This window comes from Camelus bactrianus, chromosome 34 (genome assembly GCF_048773025.1).
Source record: "Camelus bactrianus isolate YW-2024 breed Bactrian camel chromosome 34, ASM4877302v1, whole genome shotgun sequence".
NCBI lineage: Eukaryota > Metazoa > Chordata > Mammalia > Artiodactyla > Camelidae > Camelus > Camelus bactrianus.
The window spans coordinates 6,161,897-6,186,924 of record NC_133572.1 but is presented as its reverse complement, the minus strand read 5'-3'; the positions used below and the strand labels follow the sequence as shown (position 1 = coordinate 6,186,924).

General features: G+C 37.4%; 1 protein-coding gene and 1 long non-coding RNA gene across 6 annotated transcripts; one reads left to right on the top strand and one right to left on the bottom strand.

Moving 5' to 3' along the window:
- Window positions 1-9,355: 9,355 nt before the first annotated feature.
- KLRB1 (killer cell lectin like receptor B1) lies at window positions 9,356-20,677 on the top strand. Of its 3 annotated transcripts, none has more exons than XM_074357508.1 (6): window positions 9,356-9,540; window positions 14,644-14,787; window positions 15,383-15,457; window positions 16,539-16,693; window positions 17,060-17,172; window positions 20,547-20,677. In XM_074357508.1, exons 1-6 carry the CDS (start codon window positions 9,456-9,458, stop codon window positions 20,674-20,676), a joined length of 702 nt encoding a protein of 233 aa, XP_074213609.1. In that variant the 5' UTR covers window positions 9,356-9,455; the 3' UTR covers window position 20,677. The 3 variants fall into 3 exon arrangements, with proteins under 3 accessions (XP_074213609.1, XP_074213611.1, XP_074213610.1); XM_074357510.1 differs by having other exon boundaries at window positions 19,300-20,677; XM_074357509.1 differs by having other exon boundaries at window positions 9,358-9,540; window positions 14,689-14,787.
- LOC141575910 (uncharacterized) lies at window positions 17,728-23,631 on the bottom strand. Of its 3 annotated transcripts, XR_012504012.1 has the most exons (4): window positions 23,146-23,631; window positions 22,396-22,514; window positions 21,167-21,286; window positions 17,728-19,010 (listed from the first exon to the last, which is right to left on the bottom strand). It is a non-coding gene; the product is annotated as an uncharacterized LOC141575910 (long non-coding RNA). The 3 variants fall into 3 exon arrangements; XR_012504010.1 differs by having other exon boundaries at window positions 22,396-23,631; XR_012504011.1 differs by having other exon boundaries at window positions 21,167-22,514.
- Between the last annotated feature and the right edge of the window lie 1,397 nt (window positions 23,632-25,028).

The window sequence follows — 25,028 nt, the reverse complement described above, 5'->3', positions numbered from 1 at the left end:
ACCAACCTTCAGGCTGGCGTGTTGTGAGGTCGAGAGAAGATATGCAAGCTTCAGAATTTGGCCAGGAGAGGGAGCAAGAAATGTGAAGCCAGTGTGTCTACACAAGATTGGAGAAAGCCTCAGAATATAAGCAGGACCTGCCTAAAGTCTCTCTCACCTGAAGGCAGCTTGTGAAGATTGGGGGAGGTGACTGCTACTTTGAGTGTGAAAACACTGATGCAAGACTCCAAGGAACATAAATAATCAAAGGCACATGACATCAGCAAAAGGTCATAATAGTCATCCAAAATCAAAGTTCAAAGACACATAGATTTGTTGTTGACCAGACAAAAAATTTCAGAATAGCTGTTTTGAAGACATGCAATGAGCTACAAGAAAACACAGAAAGACAATTCAGTGAAATCAGAAAAACAACACATGAACAAAATGAGAAATCTAACAAAGAGATGGAAGCCATAAAAAAGAATCACACAGGAAATTCTGAAGTTGAAGAATTCAATGAATGCAATGGAGATGGCAGTAGAGAGAAACACCATCTCTGAAGGGAGAAATAGACAACAATACTGTAATCATGGGGGACTTCAATACCCCATTTTCAGCAAAAGATAGATCATCCAGGCAGAAAATCAACAAGAAAACGTTGAACTTGATGTGTGCATTAGACCAAATGGACTAACAGACAGTTATAGCGTATTCCATCCAACAGCAGCAGAATATACATGCTTCTCAAATGCACATGGAACATTATTCAGGATAGACCATATGACAGGTCACAAAAGAAGTCTTAGTAAATTTAAGAAGATTGAAATCGTACCAAGTAGCATTTCCAAACACAATAGTGTTAAAACAGGAATCAACAACATCGGGAAAGCTGGAAAAATTACAAACATTTGGAATTAAACAATACTCCCCAACCAACCAATGAGTGAAAGGAGAAATCAAAGGGGAAATTGAAAGTATCTTGAAAAAATGAAAATGGAAACACAGCAGAGGCACCCATGACTCAGGCCTCTCCTTTTCCCCACATTGCTTAGCCCAGGAGGTCCCCTGCATGACAGAGGTGCCTGCCATCCTGGTGCCCTAGGGGACGATGCCAATGACAGCAGCAACGCCAGAAGGAGAAACTCACCAGAGACCCTGAGATCCCAGCGGAACAAGCAGTGAGAGTGAGGGCACTGGGTGACACATTCGGCAGAGGTGGTAGAGGGTGGAAAGTGCGTGCTGAATCTCAGCTATAAGCAGAGGCACCCCAGGTAATAAAAACCAAAACCTGTGCTATTGCACCACCTACCGAAAAACGAAAGAAATACTTTATTACCAACCTGTTGAATTAGTAGAATCAAGTGGAAAAAAAGAGAAAAGATGATTTACTTAAAGAAGTCTTTGCTACTTCTAATGTGCTGGATCGGGACAATACATCAAACACCTAGAAAAAGCACAGGAACACGGTACCATAAAAAGAAAATGACAATTCTCCAGAAACCAAACTTAAAGTCATGGAATACTGTAATCTAAACAATATAATTTCAAAATAGCTGTCATAAAGAAACTCGGCAAGCTCCAAGAAAACTCAGGAAGGCAGTTCAATGAGTGCAGGAATAAAACTAAGAATGAACAGAAGGAATACTTTACTAGAGGGACTGAAACTCTAAAAAAAAAAAAAAAAAACTAAACAAATTCTGAAACTGAAGAACTTAATAAATGAGATAAAGAAGGCATTAAAAAGCATGAAAAATAAAGCAGATCACACAGAAGAAAGAATTAGTGAGCTTCAAGAAGGAAATCTCAAAATGATACAGGTAGAAGAAGAGAGAACTGAAACTAAAAAAAAAAAAAATAGAAAAGAAGAAATTCTACGAGATATGACTCTTTTAGTAAGAGTGACATTAGTGCAATGGTATCCTAGAGGGAGATGAGAGAGTATTTAAACAAATCATAGCTGAGAACTTCACAAACCTGGGGAAGGAACTGGATATACAAGTTCATGAAGCTAGGAGAACAACCCTCGACAAAAAGATCAACTCCAAGACACATTATATTAAAGCTGTCAAAAGTTAATGACAAAGCAAGAATTTTGAAGGCAGCCAGGGAAAAAAGGAAGGCAGCCTACAAAAGAACCCCCATTAGGCTATCAGCAGATTTCTCAGCAGAAACTCTATGGGCCAGGAGAGAGTAAAATGACATACTCAAAATAATGAGAGATTAAACCTATTATACAAGAATGCCCTATCCAGCAAAGTTATCATTCAGATATGAAGAAGTGCTTCCTCAGACAAACAAAAGCTGAGGGAGTTCATCACCACTAGACCTGCCTTACAAGAAATGTTAGGAGGAGGGTATAGCTCAGTGGTAGAGCACGTGCTTAGCATGTACTGGGTTCAATCCCCAGTACCTCCATCAAAAAAAAAAAAAAAATTAGCCAAAAAAAAAAAGTTTAAAAAAAAAGATGAAATAAATCAACAAAAGAAAGAAAGAAAAAGAAAGAGAGATTGAGAAAGAAAGGAAGGAAGGGAGAAAGAAAGAAAAGAGAGAAAGAAATGCTGAAAGAAGCTCTTCTACCTGAAACAAAAAGGCAAAATTACACAAAACTTTAAGTAAGGTGGTAAATGGACAGACATAATCTGAAAATGTCAATTCTGTATCAGAATAGATCATTAAAAACTTAATTATAGAATGAAAATTAAAAGGAAATAATCCTAAAATTTATATGGAATCAGAAAAGACCCCGAATTGTCTAAGCAATACTGAAGAAAAAGAATGAAGCTGGAGGGATAACCCTCCCAGACTTCAGACAATACTACAGAGCTACAGTCATCAAAACTGCATGGTATTGGTACAAAAACAGACATATGGACGAATCGAAAAGAATAGAGAGCCCAGAAATAAACCCACAAACTTTTGGTCAATTACTCTTTGACAAAGGAGGCAAGAACATACATTGGAGTGAAGACAGTCTCTTCAGCAAGTGATGCTGGGATAACTGTACAGCTGCATGTAAAGCAGTGAAGTTAGAATGCCTCCTAACACCACACACAAAAATAAACTCAAAATGGCTTAAAGACTTAAACATAAGACAAGACACTATAAACCTCTTAGAAGAAAGCATAGGTAAAATATCATTTGACATAAATCTTAGCAATGTTCTCCTAGGGCAATCTACCCAAGCAATGAAAATAAAAGCAAAAATTAACAAATTGGACCTAATTAAACTTATAAGCCTTTGCATAACAAAGGAAACCATAAGCAAAACAGACAACCTATGGAATGGGAGAAAACATTTGCAAGAGATCAGACTGACAAGGGCTTAATCTCCAGAATATATAAACAGATCATACAACTTAATAAGAAAAAAAAAAACTTCATCAAAAAATGAGTAGAAGACTTAAACAAGCAATTCTCCAGCGAAGACATACAAATGGCCAATAGGCACATGAAAAAATGTTCAATATCACTAATTATCAGAGAAATGCAAATTAAAACTACAATTAGTTATCACCTCACACCAGTCAAAATAACGATCATTCAAAAGTCCACAAACGATAAATGCTAGAGAGAGTATAGAGAAAAGGGAACCCTCCTACACTGTTGGTAAGAATGTAGTTTGGTGCAGCCAGTATGGAGATTCCTCAAAAAAACTAAAAATAGACTTACCATATGATCCAGTAATCCCACTCCTGGGCATATATCTAGAAGGAAACTTAATTCAAAATAAATAAATAAATAAATGCACTCCAATGTTCATAGCAGAAATATTTACAATAGTCAAAACATGGAAACAACCTAAATGTCCAATGACAGATGACTGGATAAAGAAGCTGTGGTATATTTATACAACAGAATACTACTCAGCCATAAAAAATAATAAAATAATGCCATTTGCAGCAACATGGATGGCCCTGGATATCATCATTCTAAGTGAAGTAAGCCAGAAAGAGAAAGAAAAATACCATATGATATCACTCATATGTGGAATCTAAAAAAAAAAAAAAAATTTTTTTTAAAGACAAACAAATTTTTTGTTATTTACGAAACAGAAATAACTCACAGACATAGAAAACAGCCTTATGGTTACCAGGGGGGAGGGGGTGGGAAGGGATAAATTGGGAGTTTGAGATTTCCAGATACTAACTACTATATATAAAATAGATAAACAACAATTTCATACTGTACAGCACAGGAAACTGTAACTATATTGCATATCTTGTAGTAATTTATGGTGAAAAAAATATGAAAACGAATGTATGTATGTGCATGTATGACTGAAGCATTGTGCTGTACACCAGAAATTAACACAACATTGTAAACTAACTATACTTCAATAAATATATATATATATATATATATATATATATATATATACACAAAAAATGGGATAAAATCACATTAGTTGAAGTTGATATTTGTATAAAATAAAAATTGCTGATTATGAAATGCATGTAAGCAAAATGCTATTGAACATAAAATTATGGCCAAGAGCATATTTGAGACTTACAATGAAAACAAAACAAAGGGATTCAAAATGATGTGGCTCATGCATGTAACATATATTAACACTTTTCTCCGTATCAAGCTTAAAAATGAACAAATAAAATTTACAATTACAACTAAAGCCCTTTCCCTCTTTCTTCTCACCCAGAGGTAGCATCTAATCTGGGGTTAGTACAGATAATTTGGAAGCATGTTTTTTATGTATTTACTAAAATTACTAAATATTTACTAAATGTTTATTGACTAAGGACACAGAGAATTATTTTATGCAATTTTCTACTTTTCTTGGCATTCAAAACCCAAGTCTCTTGGCCTCTTAGTGTAAGACTTTTTGTTGTTTTGGGGTTTTTTTGCTTTAGATAAATTATCTTATCTTCACCATTATTCACAACACTGCAGCCACCCACACATTACCTGGAAATTTTCCCCACTCTTTTATGACTTTTCTGAAGACCTAGATTGTACTTTACATTTTTTTTTGTTGCTAAGTTTGCATTCTGTATATGTATTTCGTATTTAAATTTTACTTACATAACCCTCCCAATATGGAGTGTAACATAGCAGATGTTTTATGAACACAGACTGAATGACTGTATTGGAGTAATCATGTCACTTTGTAAAAGGACTTTGAGAATTTGATTTCTAGCAGCTGCCTTATCTTCCACCTACATCCTCTATATTTAATAATACAAAAACAGTAGGAGAACTGGTCTACTGTAAAAATAGATGCAAGTCTTAGGCTATAAAAGCCAGTTTTAACAGTATCGATATGCATTTTAGTGACTGAACTTCAGGCAAATGCTGGATAGGACCACCCACCACTAGCTGACACATCGTGCAAATAATTGAATGTTTCTAGAGAGATATTTGTGGAAAGTATTTCCTGTGCATAAAGGCAACTGACCTAATTTTGTTTGCAGGGGATATTTCTGAACGTTAAACACACACACAAAAATCTCTGTGCAGTATCTCTTTTTATCATCATGTTGAAAATGTTCTGAATATTGGTATAATCCGGTGTGGAATAAGCTAGAGAAAGTGCATTTACTGTTCAGAAGGGTTTGTATTCGGTCTTGTATTAATCAGTTGACTCAGCTGGGTGTAGAAGTCTTTCATTTTTGCAGTGTGATCTGCTCCCCAGCACAAAGATGAAGCGTGGGATAAGCACGATAAATACATCACACATTCATTTATTCCTTCAGTGTATATCCATGTAAGATGTTACCAAGTCCAAGGCTGTCCTGCTCACTGTGCAACAAGCCAACAAATAAGGGACGAGGTGTTGGGGAAAGAAATAATAACTTTATTTGGAAAGCTAGCAGACTGAGAAGATGGCAGACTAGTGTCTCAAGAACCATCTTACCTGAATTGGACGTTAGACTTCTTTTATACAAAAAGCGGAGGCGGTGTGGCTGTTTGTTGCAGACTTCTTTGTGCTGGCCAGACCCCAGAGGCAACATGACAATTCTTTGTTCTTGCAACTGTCAGTGAAGGTCTGGTTATGACATTCCTGTAAACCTCCAACAGACAAATGTTATTTTCTGTTTTGCACCTTTTAATCTCTATATAAATGAAAAGTGTTATGGCTTTAAAGGTCAAGCCTGGGAGGTAGAGCCTTGAAAAAAGGCTATTATGTATCTTTCAGACTTTATTATTTTACAAAGGTGCAGAGACAGCATGACTCAGCACAAGGATTAGAACTAAAGGAATAGATCCAATATGGAGTCAAGTTTGTTCTTCTCTGTTACAATTAGTCTCTGGCATTAGAAAACAATCATGTTTCAAGGGAAGGAAGTTCTTTATATATTCTGGATACTAGCCCCTTATCAGATATATGATTTGCAAATATTTTCTCCCATTTTGTAGCTTGCCTTTTCACTCTGTTGATTGTGTTCTTTTATGCACAAAATTTTTTAAGCTTGTGCTGTTCCATTTGTCCATTTTTGCTTGTGTTGCCTGTGTTTCCGGTATTGTACCAAAGAAATCATTACCAAATCCATCGTCATGAAGCTCTTCCTATATGTTTTCTTCCAAGAGTTTTATACTTACAGGTCTTACATTTAGGTCTGTAAGCTATTTTGACTTAATTTTTGTCTATAGTGTAAGATAAGTGTCCAGCTTTATTATTTGGCATGTAGATATCTAGTTTTCCCAACATCCTTTGTTGAAGAGACTGTCAATTACACACTAAGGAGTCTTGGCGCTGCCATTGAAGATCACATGGCCATGTACATGGAAGTTTATTTCTGGGCTCTCTATTCGATTTCATTGGTCTATTTGTCTGTTTTTATGCCAGCACTACACTGTTTTGATTACTGCACTTTGCAGTATGTTTTGAAATCAGGAAGTTGAGTCCTCCAACTTTCTTCTTCTTTTCAAAATTGTTTTGTCTAGTTGAGGTTCCCTAGAGAATTTTTCTCTATTTCTGAAAAAAAAAGCCATTGGGATTTTAATAGGAGTTGCAATGAATCTGCAGATCACTTTGGCTAGTATGCACATCTCTTTCTTTCCTCTTTTTTTAAGGTTTTTTGTGTGGGAGGGGTGTGGGGGTAGTGAGGTTTTTATTTGTTCTTAATGGAGATACTGGGGATTGAACCCAGGACCTCGTGCATGCTAAGCATACGCTCTACCACTGAGCTGTACCCTCACTCCTAGCACATTTCTTTTTTTAAATTGAGGATAGTTAATGTAAATATTATATAAGTTTCAGGTATACAACATAGTGATTCACAATTTTTAAAGGTTATACTCCATTTATAATTGTTATAAAACATTGACCATGTTCCCTGTGCTGTACAATGTATCTCTGTAGCTTATTTATTTTATACACAGTAGTTTGTACCTCTTAATCCCCTATCTCTATCTTGTCCTTCCCCCCTTCCCTCTCCCCATTGGTAACCACTAGTTGTTCTCTATATCTGTGAGTCTGTTTCTTTTTTTGTTATATTCACTAGTTTGTTTTACTTTTTAGATTCCACATACAAGTGATATCATACAGTATTTGTCTTTCTCTGTCTGATTTATTTCATTTAGCATAATACCTTCCAAGTCCATTCATGTTGCTGCAAATGGCAAAATGTCATTCTTTTTTATGGCTGAGTAGTGTTCCATTGGGTGTATGTTATCTATCTCTATATTATATACATATATGTATGTACATATATCACATCTTCTTTATTCATTTATCTATTGATACACACTTAGGTTGCTTCCATATCTTGGCATTTGTAACTAATGCTGCTATAAACATTGGTGTGCATCTATCTTTTTGAATGAGTGTTTTTCTTTTTTTTTTTTTGGATATATACCCGCGAGTGGAATTGTTGGGCCATATGGCAGTGCTAGTATGCATATCTTAACAATATTAAGTCTCCCAATCAATGAACATGGGATGCTTCTTCATTTATTTATATCTTCCTTAATTTCTTTCAGCAAATTTTTGCAGTTTTCAGTGTACAAGCCTTTCACTTTCTTAATTGGGTTTATTCCTAAGTATTTTATCTTTTCTGATGCTATGCAAATGAATTAATTTCTTCATTTCCTTTCCAGCTTATTGTTAGTGTCTAAAAATGCAGCTGACTTCTGTGTATTGACTTTGTATTTTGAAACTTAGCCAAATTCATTGATTAGTCTAGTTTTGTGTATGTGTGTGGAGTCTTTAGTGTTTTCTACATACAAGATTATGTCATCTCTGAACAGAGGTAATTTTGCTTTTTTTTTCCCAGCTTAAATGACTTTATCTCTTTTTCTTGTCCACGGGACTTGGCTAGGACTTCCTGTGCCATGTTAAATAGAATTAGTGAGAGCAGGTATCCTTGTCTTGTTCTTGGCCTCAGAGGAAAAGCTTTCAGTCTTTCACCATTGATTATGCTGTCAGCTGTGGGCTTTTCATAAATTTTTTTTTATAGTAAAGATAGTTTCCTTCCATTCCTAGTTTGTTTTGAGTGTTCCTATCATGAAAGGGTGTTGAATTTTGTCAAGTGTTTTTTTTCTCCATCAGCTGAGATAATCATGTGGCTTTTGTCTTTCATTCTATTAATGTGATGTATTACATTGGTGGATTTTCCTGTTAAACAATCCATCTATTCCAGGAATAAATCCATTTGGTCATGATGTAAAATCTGTTCAGTGTTCTGGTGAGTCCAGTTTATTAGTATTTTGTTGAAAATTTTTGTATCAATATTCATCAGGACAGTTGGTCTATAGTTTTCTTGCAGTGTCTTTGTCTGCCTTTGATATCACGATAATGCTGATCTCATAGAGCTTGGAAGCATTCCATCCTCCAGGTTTTTGGAAGAATTTCAGGAGAGTTCATGTTAATTTTTCTTTAACCAATCCCTAATAGTCACGGTCATGCTTCATAACTTGAAATTAAAGTCCAGGGCACGAAAGGCATTATTTTAAGCTAAGAGTAGTCTATTTATCTTTAATTCTTTGCTTTCTCTGTTTAGCAGCCTTGTCCACATTTACAAGTCTATTTTCCATATCTTGCAACTTTTTTGGAGCACAAATATTGCAGGAAGATTTTAGAGCTTTTGAAAGGCATCCTGCAGGTTTTTGCACTAGTGTTTATTTTTTACAGGGTTGCATTAAATATTATTCATCTTGATTCCTGAGTTTTGGAAGACTTCTTAAATGTACACCCTGGGTGAGTACCTCATTTACCTCACGCTGGTCCTGGCACTCAGAGAGATACTCAAGAAGGATGGTGACAGAGACCACCAACAAACCTTCCCAAAATTTTCTCAAACAACAGACCAATTAATTAAGAAGAGTAGACACTTCCTGTCTAAGTATAATGGACACCCAGTAATTTAAAGGTAAAACCCACAGCTAGAAGTGTGAGTGGGTAGGTGGTAACATATGAGAGACAAAAACTTTTCAAGACTTCCTTTTGCTGCTCTTGCCTCATAGAACTTGGAGTTTTTCCTTTCACACAAGTTTAGTGCCACATTCTTCTGTTTGCGATGGACGGACAAGTGATATATGCTGATTTAAACTTAACCAGGGATACTGGTCTTGAACATTCATCACCCCCATCTCTTCCTCAAAGTAAGTGTTTTTAGTTTTCCTTTTGGCATTTGTATGTCTTCCAGGGTTAGATTTTCCTCTTAAATTTATGGCTTTAAATCAGGGCTTTGAAAATGATCAGCAGTCCGATGTCAATATTAAGTAGGTGTTGCATGGTTTGTCTGCACGTGATCACCCCTGTGGGAAAAAACACAGACCGCCTAGATTTCTCTTTTATCATGTATCAGTGTGAGAAGTGGACAGCACTCCTATTACTGAGCCTCGGTTAAAAGATCTCGAGGAAATATTTTACATGCATGAGCAAAGGAGTGTTTTTAGAGACGCGTTACTACCTTGCTGTAATAGTAACCTACCTTACTTCAAATCCCTCTATGAAATATGGTGATGAAGCTCCACTGTATTTGCATTCGTAGCATTTCTTTCAGAATACAACGTGTACGCTTAATGGTTAACATTCTCCACTCTCCAGACAGAAGGGAAAAAAGTGTTCTGGGAGAAAATGATATTCAAGATCAAAGATTTGAATATAATCACAATCTGATCATTTTTAAATTGAAAAGTGTCACTGTTTAGAAGGAGATAAGCCACAAGACACAGGAAAATTTCACCGATAAACCGGTTTGATACCTGTTGAAGTTGGCGCTTTTCTGTGTGTCAGAGAAGTTAGCATTCTGAGTAAAATGAATGGGGATTTCTAACGTGAGGGAACAGGTGATGGAGCCCATGGCCTGGGAAAGGATTAAAAGAAACCAGAATGTAGGCGGGAAAAAATGTATAAAGTTTTCATGACATAGTGTTACCTTCTGAAGTCTAACCAAATTTGCTAACATCAGTACTAGAGCATTTTTATCCAACCTGATATCCATTCTGTATTGTCCTTAGCAAGTGGATTGTATCTTTTTAGGATGCTTTGATATAATTTGAAAGTATTAAATTATTGACGTTCTAAATTGAGAGTTGCAGAGTCTTAGACTTATCAGGTATTTTCAGATACCCTTCCTCTGGGGGTTAAAGGAAATTGGAGAATTTTGGTAACTGCACTGAGGGTTTGATGAAGCCTCAGTTGTTTTTTGATAGGAAAGAGAAAGACTTTCTTTTCTTCATTCAGCTCCAGCTCAGTGGGGAGAAGCAAAGATGAGGTTGAAAGGAGATGTCAGAGAATGAACACAGAGAAAAACAGCCAGATTTTCCTCAAAAGCCATGATCTGTGATCCCAAATCAATGGGTCCAGAAAAATGTGTCTATTCTTATGATAATCGTTATTCCAGAAAACATCATCCCAGAAGTAAATCTGAAAGACATAGCAGAATAAAAATTCAGAGCAAAATGTGTGATTAATAAAACAGAAGTCAACTGAAAAAATATGCATCACTGAAAAGTTGAGAATGATGTATCTGATGGCCTTACTGACAATAGCCGGGGCAGGCAACCTCTCAGATAGCTCTGAGAAACTGTTCCCAAGAGATCAGGGAGTAACAGGATACATAGGAGTTTTGGCTGGGGAAAAAAAAAAAAACAAAAAACAAAAAACAAAAAACACCTGTAGTCAAAATCAAAAGATCACGGCTAATCACAAAAACAGACATCTCAAGTTAATGGTTTTAGTGCTAGTCTATGTATGGGAAGACGCAAGAGTCTGGGCTTACTGAAATCATTCCTTTGATACACATATAACTATCCAGGGCCAGTGTCCTGTTCTTCTCCATCCTGAATTCCCCTCCAAGTGCCCCATTGTATGCAGCTGCAGCGGTTGATGGCTTTATGGCTGCAACACCCTTTGTTTACTGAAATGGCAGGTGACACGCTTTCTCCGCACACTGATCTGGTATTGCAATTATTGCAAACCTACTAACCTGTTCAGGCTGTGGAAGCCATGCAGAATACTGACCGTATCAAAGGCGGTCAGGAAAGCCAGGCAGAGATGTGAGTTGTGACCTACTTTATGGCCAAGGGTTTGGTCTCTTAGAAAAGTAGATTAAGTCAACAAAATGCCTCTAAAGTTTACTTGTTCATCTGAAAATACGCTCCAGTTCCGTTCCAGGCACACGCCAACCCTGAGGATACAGCAGTGAACAAAGTAGAGGGAAAAAAAATCTTTTCCTTTACTGAGTTTATGTTATATGCCCAGGAAGACTACGCGAAAGCTAGTAACTAAGTAGTATATATAAAAAGATTAGATGATATTCAATGCAATGGAGAACTTTGTTTTTTAATGGAATTGAGAGTTACTTCTGGCAAGGGCACCGTATCGAATAGAATAATCATAGAAGGTCTGCCTGACAAGATGACAGTTGAGTCAAGATCTGAAAGAATTAAGGGACAAAGGTATGCTTTCTGGAAGAAGAGATCTTTACAAGTTGGACTAGCAAATGCCAGCTCCCTGAGGTGAGAACTTGCCTGGCATATTGCAGGGGGAGCATGAAGGTTAATGTGAAAAGGCAGAGCACGCCTTTATGGAAACCAGTAGGAGGTGAAGTTAGAGAAGCAACTGAAACAAGTTAAACAGGGATTTGTAGACTGATTTATAGGCATATAACTCAGTCCTGCTTGATAGAAAGCCACGGAGGTCTTCAGAGCAATGGGGCAAGGTGATTTAGCATACTGTTTATATCAAAACAAAAATAGCCCTAAATGAGCATTTCCAGATAACTAAAGTTTACTTGTCTTTTTCAATTTGTTATTGTAACTCCATTAATTCTAATCTTGCACAGAGCAGCAGACAGTCTTAACACAGGAAAGCAGAGCTCCCAAGCACAGGACTCTTCACTCAGTTCTTTCCATTTTAGCTGAACAGTTACTATGTACCAGACACCATGTCTAGAAGAACTATTTCACATAATCCTTTCCAAAATTGTATGACGTAGAATCTATTCACAGCTGAGGAAATTGGTAGTTTTATGAAGGTTACATTGCCCAAAGCACCGTGCTCAAACACAAACCTCTTCCATCTGAGAGCCTCCGTTCTTAACCCCTGCTGTTCCTCAGTGATAAATGTTAACGTCATGACTGTATGGAGCCTTCTCCACTTCACAAAGTTTCAAGGGCAGAAAGGATGAGGAAGAAAGGAGACAGCAAGGTAACATAATACATACAAGTGTAAGGGAAGATGGCCCAGGACTAGTCATGGGCTCACTGCGTTTAGCCGCTGCACGTCACACTGGCTCCCGTTAGAAGTTCTAGGTCAGTATTCTCAAGTCCTGTTCTCCCGATTTCCGACGTAAGCCTTGGAGTCTCCTCTAGGTGCCTACCCTTATTTATCTCTCCCCTTCAGACGATAATCCACTTGTCACTCCCTTGGATCTAATCTATTATCTGTTTCCTCCCATAGTCTTTGATCTCACTTAGCTCTCCTAAATTCCGTCTCTCCAGGGACATTTTGGAAAGAACTAACTCTTCCCTGAAAGTCAATGTCCTCAGGGAAGAGACCATTACAAGCCGTCTGAAAACTAGGTCACACAACTTAATCACCAGGGAGAGTATAAAAAATTAAAGTAGAAATGGGCCTGTAGGACTCTGGAACATTTAAGACAACATTTTAACATTTCTGACACTAAAATTTTTAACAGGGGACTCAAAGCAAGTGTTCTTTTTTTTGGGGGGGTGGCGGGGGAGGTAACTAGTTTTGTTTGTTTATTTATTTATTTACTTACTTACTTCTTTGGAGGCCCTGGGAATTGAGCCCAGGGCCTCGTGCATGCTGAGTGTGTACGCTACCACTGAGCTATACCCTCCCCCAAAGCAAGTGTTCTTTTAACTGAGGAATATTAGAAAAACGTAAAAAGGAATAGATAATATAAATAAATAGATATCTGCAGATAAGTTAGAAAACCTTTACTTGTCAAGGCCCCTGGCTCTAATAACACAATTTAGAAAATAATTTATAGCTGTAATATAGCTAACATAGTATAAACCAAGTGAGAATAAAAGGGATCTTATAATTAAGTCACTTATACAGGTTGTCTAAGCACAATTTCAGGTAGAATAACTGAACTGTGAATTGTCAGAGCTGATTTAATTTTGGAAGCTGTAGCTCAGTGTTTCCCAAGAATTTTTTGTGTTAAAAAGCCTCTCTTTGATTATGTTTCCCTGTGAAATCCATGTTTTTGAAGAGGTCTGGCTCATAGACATAGAATACAAACTTCTGGTTGCCAAGGGGGCGGGGGGGTAGGAAGGGACAGGTTGGGATTTCAAAATGTAAACTAGATAAACAAGATTATACCATATAGCACAGAGAAATATATACAAGATCTTGTGGTAGCTCACAGCAAAAAAAAAATGCAACAATGAATATATATGTATGTTCATGTAAAACTGAAAAATTGTGCTCTACACTGGAATTTGACACAACATTGTAAAATGACTATAACTCAATAAAAATGTTAAAAAATAAAAAAAGTTAAAAAAGAGATCTGGAAGCAAAAATACATAGATAAAGTTATGATTAATTTGCGATCCTACTTTAATTAATATCATCACGACTTTTGATGATCATGAAATACACAGCACATTGTTATTGATATGATTACAGGGAAAACAAAGATATTTGCCAATTTTTAGACCATGCAGTATTGTAGACACAGGTTCATGTTATGTTGTGCTCACTGAAATACTGAAAATAATATGCAAACTTATAAAATACTCTTCCTTGAATTCCATACATTTGGTCAAAGTTGGAGATGATTGTTCTACGCAACAGTAAAGCAGAGAACTTCATGTCCAAGAGTAGAACTGTCTTTTATCACCAGTACCGAAAATGTTGCCTGGCACAAAATAGAGCCTCAAAAAATAAAAAATATCCTGGAGGAATGAAGGCCATCTTTTTTAGACAAAATTCCTGGACTGACTTCTTACAATAGGGCATCTGCTTCATTTTTGTAGAGCAGTCAACAATTTTCAAAACATCTTCCCATCGATCTCACTTGACTGTTAGACCCATCCTTTGTACACAAGACAGGAGTAAATATTTTTATTTCATTGATGGGCAAACTCTCAGTTGGATCTGAGATTCCATCCTGCGGGACCCTCCTCTAAAAGATGACTGATAAATATTCTCTCCTGCCCCTGTCCTCAGCCTGAATCTAACTGTTCTCATGTGATCCAAACCACCTTTGCTTTTTGTACCAGATGAACTCAATGGAGTTAATCAAGTGTATTTTCGTAATGTCTCAGATGCTTGCCAGGGTTCATCTTGGCATAAACTGGCTCTGCAACTTTCTTGTGTGGGGATGCTTCTTCTCGTCCTGACTGTGATCGGGCTGAGTGTTTCAGGTAAGTGATGCAAGATCATGCATTCCTTGCCCTACATATTATTCCACTTCTACTATAAATATTAAAGTATGTTCACGTAATTTGGCCACCCCCAACCTAGTGGAAGACCAGCGAGATAAAACCAGTTACAAAACAATGCTTCTAAGAGTGCTCCGCCCAAACCTGCTTTGCAAACTCAAACTTTTTATATTTCTCTTCCTAATTGTTTTGATTGTCTGTATAGAGGATTTGTATTTCGCATGTACTCCAAGAGCTTTAAAAAAAAATCACACTTAAGGTAAGATGTGACAATAACAAAGAAGACACAAATTTCCAATTATTTACAGTTTCTTAAGTGCCTGTAAAATTCCAGATTGTCTTAGGCAGTGTCTCCCATGGGAAAGCCACAATAATGCTCCTTTTGACGATGGAAAGTTCAGGCAGAAGGGTAGACAACTTAAGAGTTCAAGTAACACCTTTGAGTTTACTTTTCTAGTCGATGACAGGTAACTCAGTATCTGCGTGTGTTCACTTTTCTGAAGTGAGAAATGCAACACATCCATTTCACTGCACGTTTCAGCTTTAATCTTCTTCATGGTTTCTCCTTATTTACTAGTGATGTTCTTAAGACAAAAGTCCTCAATAGAAAGAAGCAGTGTGATTGTTCAAGAGAGCAGGAATGAAACAACAGGTATGTTTCGTGGCTTGAATTTCTTAAGAATAACCACTAAAATTTGTACGTATCCCGCACTGCCTTAGTTAAGGCTCGTAACAACCCGTACGTTAATACAGTGTTATCACTCTGATTTTATGTTTGACAAAAGTGAGGCGTGGAAAGGTTCAGCAACTCACTCAGGGTCACACAAGCCCTAAGTGGTGACACCGGGGACTGTCCTTAGGTGGTCTAACTGTAGAGCCTGTCACCTTAAGCACCAAAGCATCTGTCTTAGGAGAGACTGCTGCTAGGATATTCAATAACTAATAGGCAAAAACAAGCTAAAAAGTAAAATATGCATTTAGTTGGAATATTTGGTGATTTTAATGAACATGACAAACAGCCAACTTTGGTCCAAAGTTAATCGATGGAACAAAAACATAGAATAAATTCTTTAATATTTATTGTATCAATCAAGGTGTTGTTCTCGCACTTACTAAGTAATGTGTGTTAATAAAGACACTGTTGTTGAGTGACTGTAGCAGAATGTGTTCATTCATTATACACATCCTTACAGAACAGAAATTTTAAGAAAGCTGAAAATTCCTTCCAGAAAACACTAACCAGTAGATCACGTTAATAGGCAAATATATAATCTAGAAATTAGAACTTTTATTATGATTTTTTTCTCCATGATTTTTTAAATTAAATTAGTGCATTGAATTATTATTTGCTTTTCATTTTGCATGTCATTTAAAGTAGATATTTTTTATATAAGTTTGATATCGTTGTCTCCGCAGGAAGCACTAATGATGAATTTAAGGAAACTCAGAAGTAGTGTTTTGATTCCACCAGCCTCTGATTGTGTGGATTCGAACAAGTTATTCTGTCTTTCAGTGTTTTTACTGGTCACCAATTTCTAAACCTTAGTACCAGAATGAACAATAGGTCTCAAAACCCTCAAAATTATAATAAATTTATTAATTCTCACAGTGATGATCAAAGACTTCCCTGCCTTTCTAATGACTTGCTCATGTGTGAAGAGTCATAGCGGTGTGCTGACAGGTTAGAAATATAACAGTCATTTATTTCTTCTTTCTCTTTCTTACTTTACAAGCGAGACCACCTCTGTTAAAGTGTCCAACAAATTGGCGTCCACTCCGAGATAAATGCCTGTTTTTTTGTCACAGTTCCAAACCTTGGAATGACAGTCTAGCCGACTGTTTCACAAAAGAGTCCAGTCTGCTGCTAATCCAAGATCAAGAAGAATTGGTAAGTAATTAAGTCAAATACTTCAGTACAACTTAGCACCTTCTTGTAACCATATCAAGACTTGGTGCTTAGCCGAAGGGGTCTGTGCAGATGGAAGTAGTAACTTTGACTTCAAGAAGCTCACAGTCTGAGAGACTACACAGACCTGTAAGCAAATAATTAAATATAACTTAATGAATTACAACAGTATAAATATAGAGAAAGAAATACCACAAAGAAGGAATAATTAACTCCGATGGGGAGATAGGATATGCTTCATAAGGGAGGTGATACTTGAACTGGGTTTTATAGGATGAGTGAAAAATGCAAACCATGAACAGATAAACAGATTCAATATTCAGTTCTTTCTCCTGTTTCATTTTTTAGAGATCCATACAAAGTATGATAGACAAAGGAGTTCTGTTCTGGATTGGATTAAATTTTACGCTATCAGAGAAGAACTGGAAGTGGATAAATGGCTCCTTTTTGAATTCTAACATGTGAGTATTAGATAAGCTAATTTGAGTACTCAACACAGATCAGCTTCACATGGCGAGACAGTAACGTTGTTCTTGAAGACTGAGTTTCGTAGTTTTAATTTAGTTTAGAAATGTTTAAGAGGTGCGGAACAGTCTGAGAAGAAGAGTGACTCTGACGTTGGTTGAAAAGTTCCTTCAGCTCTTTATAACAATATACATTTTTACCTGCAATGGAGTTTTAGGAACCATGGAATAGACCAGCTCCTTTGGGAGCGGCACATACAAACGTTCTTTGAGTAAACAATTTTAAAATTAAGAAATGTTGAGCTGGAAGCTGTTGGCACGAAGAATTGTTTTAAGTCGTGTTTGTCACACTGTGGGGCTGGATAAGTTAGTGGGTCCCCACCAGCACTGGGACAAGGAATAGCAGACGACAAAATGTAGTGAGTGTCAGCGTGTGCAAAGCAGACACTTAAGAGAAACTACCCGCATTGTGATAAATGCTGTGACCTATTTTAATCCGTGGTGTAAAAGAGTTGTTTGAGGACCTGTGATGAAAATGCGTAAGCCACAAAAGAGCTATTTGCTGTTTCCTATCTGTTGTCTCATAGTTTCCCATCTCATATGGGAAGAGAACCATCAGTATTATAGGAAGTTTGATGCTACATTAAATGACATATTGTAACAGACTTCATGGTCTCTTGTACAGCAAAGGTCAAGACATTTTTTCCCCCAAAACCAAAAGTGAGCAAGCATCCAACCAAGTTTCTAAAAAATAAAAACTTTTAATGAGCGTTTTCCCAGAGCAGATGATACTGTGTTACATTTCTTGAATCTGGGAATGACCATTCACATTCATATAAATCACAATTAAAGTGGATGTTTTATCATTTGAAAAACAAGAGGCTAAAACTTCAAACAAAGGAGCATGTTCGTTTATCCAAGATATAGTAATAATTTATTATTATGGAGAAGTAATAAACAGTGAAAGAAATGTTGGTTTAATTAGCAAATTTTGACATTGTTTGCTTCATGTTCTAAAATATTTCTTAAAAGCTAACACTTTTAAATGAAGAGTCTTTTAAAATAAAATGTTGCAGGCTAGAATAAATGTACAAAAAGGCAAACATTTTGTTAAATAAAATCTACCCTGACTTTTATATGCTTTTTAGGGATGATTTTTTGTAGTTCATTTCCAAATGAATGCAACTCTGATACTAACTTTTTTTTTGTACATAGTAAAGTTTACTTTTAGGGGGGTATGTTTTCTTACTGGGCCATTATGTTTTATTTTATTAAGGTTTATAATAAAATTAGAAAACACTGATGTGTCTATGAGCAGAAATATAAACAAAGTGGTTGGATTCAATTCTGTTGAACATTCCATTTCATTCTGAGGATAAAAAATGACGATTTGATGAAGACACTAGTGATCAGATAAACCTGGAAGGTATTATATTGTTACCGAACTCGGGTCTGGCTGCCTGCCGCTCAAAAATCCATACTCAAGAGAGGGAAATGTTGGTGCAAAGGAAAGTTGCTTTTAATCAGAACGCCGGCAGCCCGGGGAGATGGTGGACTCAGTGACCCCCAAAAACCATCGGCAAAGATTCTGCTCAGCTGTGAAAGTTTTTAAAGGGAAAAGGGGAAGTGATCTGAGTTGATCAGTGAGACAGGAGGTCAGAGCCATCGCCACCCCCGCCGCGTGCAGGCTTGCCGGCTCCCCGCCATCTCTCGTCAGATGCTGGCTTGTGCACACCTTCTGTGCACACCGTCTCTTGATGAGGTTACTGAAGGGGACTCTAGGGAAGAGAGTGGCCATCTGTTCGTGACTTATTCTCTGTTTCTACTGCTTTGATCTACAGAAGATCAAAGGAAAAACCCAAGTTAGGCAAGGTATTGTGCGATAGAAAGATCTGAAGGCTGTGCTCAGGGAGAGGAGTAGCACGTGGGGGCGGCGGTTTAAGGTTGGTGACAAAGGGATTTCCTGCTGAGGGCTGTTTCCGCTGGAGAGCTGCTCACAACGTTACAGCAGAAAATGGGTCAGTGAGACTCTGCTTTTATTTGAGACTCTGCTTATAGTTTAATTGTCAGCCCTGGTTTTCAGGTAAAGAGGAACATAAAGGGTGATACTAATTTCTTTCACAGGACGGTTTGGGGGATTGAATGAAATGATGGAAGAGAGCAAGGCAGAGACGGATCAGGGAAGCCTGGGAAGTCAGAGAGACCTTTTGGAAAGGGAGTCAATGTCTTGGCCAGATGAGCATTAAACATTTATCCTGAAAAGTGAAGAAAGGACCCGAGGGCGGGAGAGAGAAAACGTGGGGGCCCTTCTGCAACAGTTCCGTCGAGAGAAGTTCCTGATTGGACTGGAGAGCCGGGCACGAGGAGAGAATCAGACTGGCTGCTCAGGGTGGAGAGGCTCCGTGAAGAAATGGAACAAAGAAAGAAAGAAAAGCCGTGAGGGGTGGGAGGGAAGGGAAGCAGCTCGGTGGCAGGGCGTGTGCTTAGGACGCAGGGGGTCCCGGGTTCAACCCCCAGTGCCTCCATTAAAATAAAAGAGGGTGACAGTAAACCCAATTACCTCTCCCCCCAAAAACAAAGCAAAACAAAAAAGGAGGGCAAAAAAAGAGAGGAATAAAGGATGCCTTTTCAAAAAAAAGAAAGAAAATGGACCGCTGCCACCAAGTTGTTTTCTGTCTGAGACAACAGGTGGATGTCTTGCACTCACCCACTCCCAGCACCCGGCCCCAACTTGCCATCCTACTGTGCGAACTCTACTGCCCCCTCCCCCTCCCCACCCCCACCACAGCGAACCACAGGACTCTTGCTTCTTTGAAACTAACAGTATATATATTGTAACAGACACCCACCAACCACTTGGGATGGGAAGAAAAAGGAACCTCCGTCTACATACTACGTGAAGTGAGCCTCTTTTTCCGGCTCACGTTCACATTGTGGAGACCCTGCGTGTGCACCACCCTCTGTGTGCTCATTACATTTACTGAGCACGTCCTTTGTTTAAGCGTGATCGTGCTTTCACGTGCAACATCTCAATGCCTCCCCAAATATCAGGTGGTTATATCCTGTGTATTTAAGATAACTTTCCATGTGACATGTTAATAGTAGAATGAGATTCAATTCCCAGTTTCCAAAGCTTCTCTTTTGACTATATCATTATGACTTGTCTTGTTAGAACAATTCTTTTTCAGAGACGCTGGGTTTTCAAGTTCCAGAGGTTGCTATTAGCTTTACATTAAACGTTTATATCATTATATTCATGACTGTGTAGTTATTCCATGTTTAATAATTGCGTTATAGAAAATACAGGCTGGAGGAGGAGAATTGTGTGAGAACCACAAACACTAAGGAGAAGCTTTCCTTTTGCTCCACAGATTGCAAATCACTGGTGATGCTAAAGAAAACAGCTGTGTTTACATCTCAAACTCACAAATTCTTTCCGAGAACTGTGATGCAGAAATTAAATGGATCTGCCAAAAAGAACTAAAGTGCTGTCAGAAATAAAGTATGTGTTGCGTCCCATCTATATAGGCCCCTCTCCATTTCTTTAATTTCCATTTCAGGTCTCTGTAATTTTAACTCTCTATACTGTGAGAATGGCTTAATGTGCATTTCATGGTACAAAATAAACAAACACAAAATTCTAACTATTGTAAATCTTCCAGAAGTTTGTGTTTAACTTTTATGTAAAAGTTTCTAACGGATGGACCAAAATAAAATTTTAATTCCTGTTTCCCATGCATGTTAATATATAATACTTATTAATATAAAATTTTGAACACATCAAAAATTCAAAGTATAATTCATTTTGTGCCAATTACTTAGGAAATAAATTATTTAGAAAAGCATTCTAGATAAGAGTATTTGTCACCAAATAATATATGATAAAAGTGAGATTTTGAAGCATTTTGTAACTTTGGGGGAAAAGATCTGTAAAGAAGAGAAATCTTAAAAAAAAAAAAAAACCTCCCACATTGACAACGTACATGCCTACCTCTTTCGAATGATGTTAAAAATCAACCTTCTGAGGTAGATCAGGATAAAGCTAAGTCCATCCAGTTAGTCCAGAATTTTTTCCAAATACGGAGTCTTCCTTCTCTTATGCTTGATAGATCTGGAATCGAGCACCATTGAAACACACATCTGTTAGAAACTTTTACCATGAAACTAAGCCGAAGACGTTAGGTCCTGTCACTGTCATTTGCTGGTGCGTGCGGTCTTAGATAAGTAAACTTACCCTTGATACTGCTGAGATCATCTCTGAAACTCAAACTAACAAGATGCTATTCCATGGGGAAGGTGTGTCTAACCATATTCTAGGCAGATTAAAAAAACATTAGCTCTAAGAGAAAGGTGGTTTTTTTTGATGGCGTGACTGGGGATTGAACCCAAGACCTTGTGCATGCTAAGCACGTGCTCTACCATTGAGCTATACCCACCCCTCCACCTCAAGGGGAAATTTTTGGTTGCAGTGTTTGAGTCAGTATTTCTTGACAATCAACTGACTGCAACTCCAAGTCATGTCACCTTTCTGTGTTATTCAAGACCTGCCAGCTTCCTTTCCTCTGCACAGCTCACGCTCCGGGTGCTGACTCCTGACCGTTCTCCAAACACGTCCTGATGCTGCATGACTTCATGGTTGTCCCACAAGCGTAAGATGCTCTTTCCCCACAACCCCTTTGCTCTCTGCCTAGAAAAAACCTAGTAATTGTGGGAGGCTTGAATCAAATGTTAATTTCCTTCTGGACGGTTCCTCAAATCTCTCGTCTCTCAAAATGTTTCATCTATTTCTTCCCACTTTTCTAAAGTAAGATTTAGTGTCTCCTTTGCTGCATTATAATCTGTTGTTTCCATGACTGTAAAGCTGGTTCCATTCCTCTCCTGGCTAGAGATGGATATGTACCAAGACAGAACAATGAAAGGAAGATAATTTAATTTAATTTAATTTAATTTAATTTAATTTAATTTAATTTAATGAGCTAACAAGAGTAATAGAGTAACGGTCAATCTATGTTGTGTTAAATGGACCTTGAAGTTGGACCAGAGAGATTCCTTCTGTTTATTTTCTGTTCTATGTGCTTGAACTTGAAGTCCATTTCTTTCTGTTTTACCTTTCTGCCCCACAGAGCTCTTCAATGTGCACAGTGTGGGTTAAAGTATCACGGAAAAACATTTATGGTAGGGAAAATCTAAAAATAAAACATTCTGTATGCCTTAGCCTACCTTTTTATTAACCATTGCTTCCAATCCGCAGATGTATAGGCAGCCAGCAATCAGATTCTTTTCCTTTAGAATGCAGGTATGGGTAAACAAGAGTAACTTTTGACTTTCATACCAAGCAGCTTGGGAAAGGAAAATCCAGAATTACAAGTAAAAAAGATAATTATAAAAAATGATTTTAAGTTCTAAACACCTATAAAATCATGAAGGAACTAGCATGACCTCGTCTGGTGGACATAACCTTTAGTTTACCCCTTGGTAGCTAATTAAAGTTTACATACAAGTTCACATCTCCGTTTGTTTGTGGTGAACCCCATTACGCCCTCTTGTGGACTCAACTGGTATTTTTGTTTGATTTGGAGTGGGGGTTGTTTGATTTTGGCTAAAATTGCTCCCTTCCAACCAGGCAATACAGAACAAAGCAGGGGAAAAAAAAGTTGCATATCAATCAGAAGAGGTTTATCCATTCTATCCATTTGCAAACATCTTGTTTATTTATTTCATAATATATGACATTGGATAATTTATATATTTGTTTATTATTTTATTATGGTTGTTAGTATTTTAATAACACTATTGCTATTATTATGGGGCTCTTTCCATGGGAATATGAACTCCACCAGATCAAGAAGCTTCGTCGTATTGCTAACCAATGCATGGTTCTGGCACTTCGTGGTTGCTCAGTAAATATTTCCTGAACACACAAATAAATAAATAAATATAAAATCAGATCTGTTTATTGAGTGAGCTTACCTAGGTGCTTCTTGCTTGGGTTTCTGGTGCAGAGTGAGATGGTGACAGGAGCTGGAGTTACTTCAAAGCCTTTCTCACATACATATGGCTGTTGATTGCCTGGAATCTTGGCAGGATGGCTGAGTTCCAAGAGCACTTTTTCCAGAAGAACCACTTTTCAAATAAAATACAAGCAGCATAGAATGATTTGTCAACATTTAGAAGGTGACCCACTAATGGGGCCAGAACCCAAAGATGATCACACATGTACAGGAAGCAAATTGTGGTTTCTCAAAACAATCCCTTAAGGTCCTTTCAAAATAAACATTGGGACGCTGCAGAATCAGAGTGTGTTCTGTATTTATCCTTTGTGCTTCGTGGGAAATTTTCAACGTTCTACTTCAGGTGACTGCTGGCATGGCTAAGAATTTCCCAGCCAAACCCGCTAATACGCATGACCTCTAAATGGAATTCCAACTCCGGCTGAAATTGCTTTCCAAGTTTTTGTTCAGATAGTTTCCTCATTTTACACTCGAGAGCTACTCATAATCGCCCTGAGTAAGGTCACAGAATTAGACACTGGTGAGGCCAGGACTGGAAGCGAGGTTTCTTCCTGAAGCAAGGGGCCGTCCTTGCTGCTTCCTACTTGAATTTCTAACACTTTGCAGCGTGCCTACTTGAATATTAACTACCCAGCTGTAGTGTGAATTTTCACAGTGGTTTTTGCCTTCCAGGATTTTCACACATTGCTCCTCCTAGAGTAGCCTTTGAGGATGTTAGGTCAAGAATTTTTTTTTTTTTTTTTTTTCCTTCCTGACCACTCCTTTCACCGGAGTGTCTTATACAAATTCAAATGTGTGTCTATCGCCACCTTGTGTCTATAATGTACAACTGCAATCGTAAAAGCCCAGTTATGGGAGAAGGATTCACATTTACAAAAAGGTTCTAGTTCGTTCAATGCCAGCGTTTTCCTCACCTAGATCCAACAATTATTACATTTTCCTCATGTATTCTTTACCTCGCTCTATTGATTTCTATTATCTTTTTTCTGAATGCTTTGAAAGTAAGTTGCACACATAAATACATCTAAGAAACTTAAAAATAATTTAATATATATTCTAAGATATATTTTCTATCCGAATTTTCCTCAAATGTCTTTTTTACTCACCCAAGATGTCTTTTAGAACCCTTTCCCTCCTCAGTCCAGGATCTAATCAAACTTCACAGTTAGCCTTCTATTATTGTCACTGCTAAAAGAAAAATTGAGGAATATTAAAAATGTTAAGAGTTTATTTGAGCAAAAATTGATTCCAATCAGACAGTATCCAATCTAGCAGAGAGAAAGGCGCTCCAAGGACTTTTTTTTAAACATTTTGTATTGAGTTTTAGTCATTTTACAATGTTGTGTCAAATTCCAGTGTAGAGTACAATTTTTCAGTTATACATGAACATACATATATTCATTGTCACATTTTTTTTTTGCTGTGAGCTACCACAAGATCTTGTATATATTTCCCTGTGCTATACAGTATAATCTTGTTTATCTGTTCCACATATGCCTGTCACTATCTACAAATTTTGAACTCCCAGTCTATCCCCTTGGCAACCACAAGTTTGTATTCTATGTCTATGAGTCTGAGTCTGTTTCTGTTTTGTATTTATGTTCTTTTTTTTTTTTTTTTTTTTTAGATTCGACATATGAGTGATCTCATATGGTATTTTTCTTTCTCTTTCTGGCTTACTTCACTTAGAATGACATTCTCCAGGGACATCCTTGTTGCTGCAAATGGCGTTATGTTGTCATTCTTAAGGCTGGATAGTATTCCATTGTATAAATATACCACATCTTCTTTATCCAGTCATCTGTTGATGGACATTTAGGCTGTTTCCATGTCTTGGCTACT

Excerpts from the sequence above, each read along its gene's own strand:
- KLRB1 (XM_074357508.1), top strand. The coding sequence starts at position 9,456 with ATGGACGGACAAGTGATATATGCTGATTTAAACTTAACCAGGGATACT. Across the intron at positions 9,541-14,643 it reads ACCCCCATCTCTTCCTCAAA|ATGAACTCAATGGAGTTAAT; the intron begins GTAAGTGTTTTT and ends TTTTTGTACCAG. Across the intron at positions 16,694-17,059 it reads TCCAAGATCAAGAAGAATTG|AGATCCATACAAAGTATGAT; the intron begins GTAAGTAATTAA and ends TTCATTTTTTAG.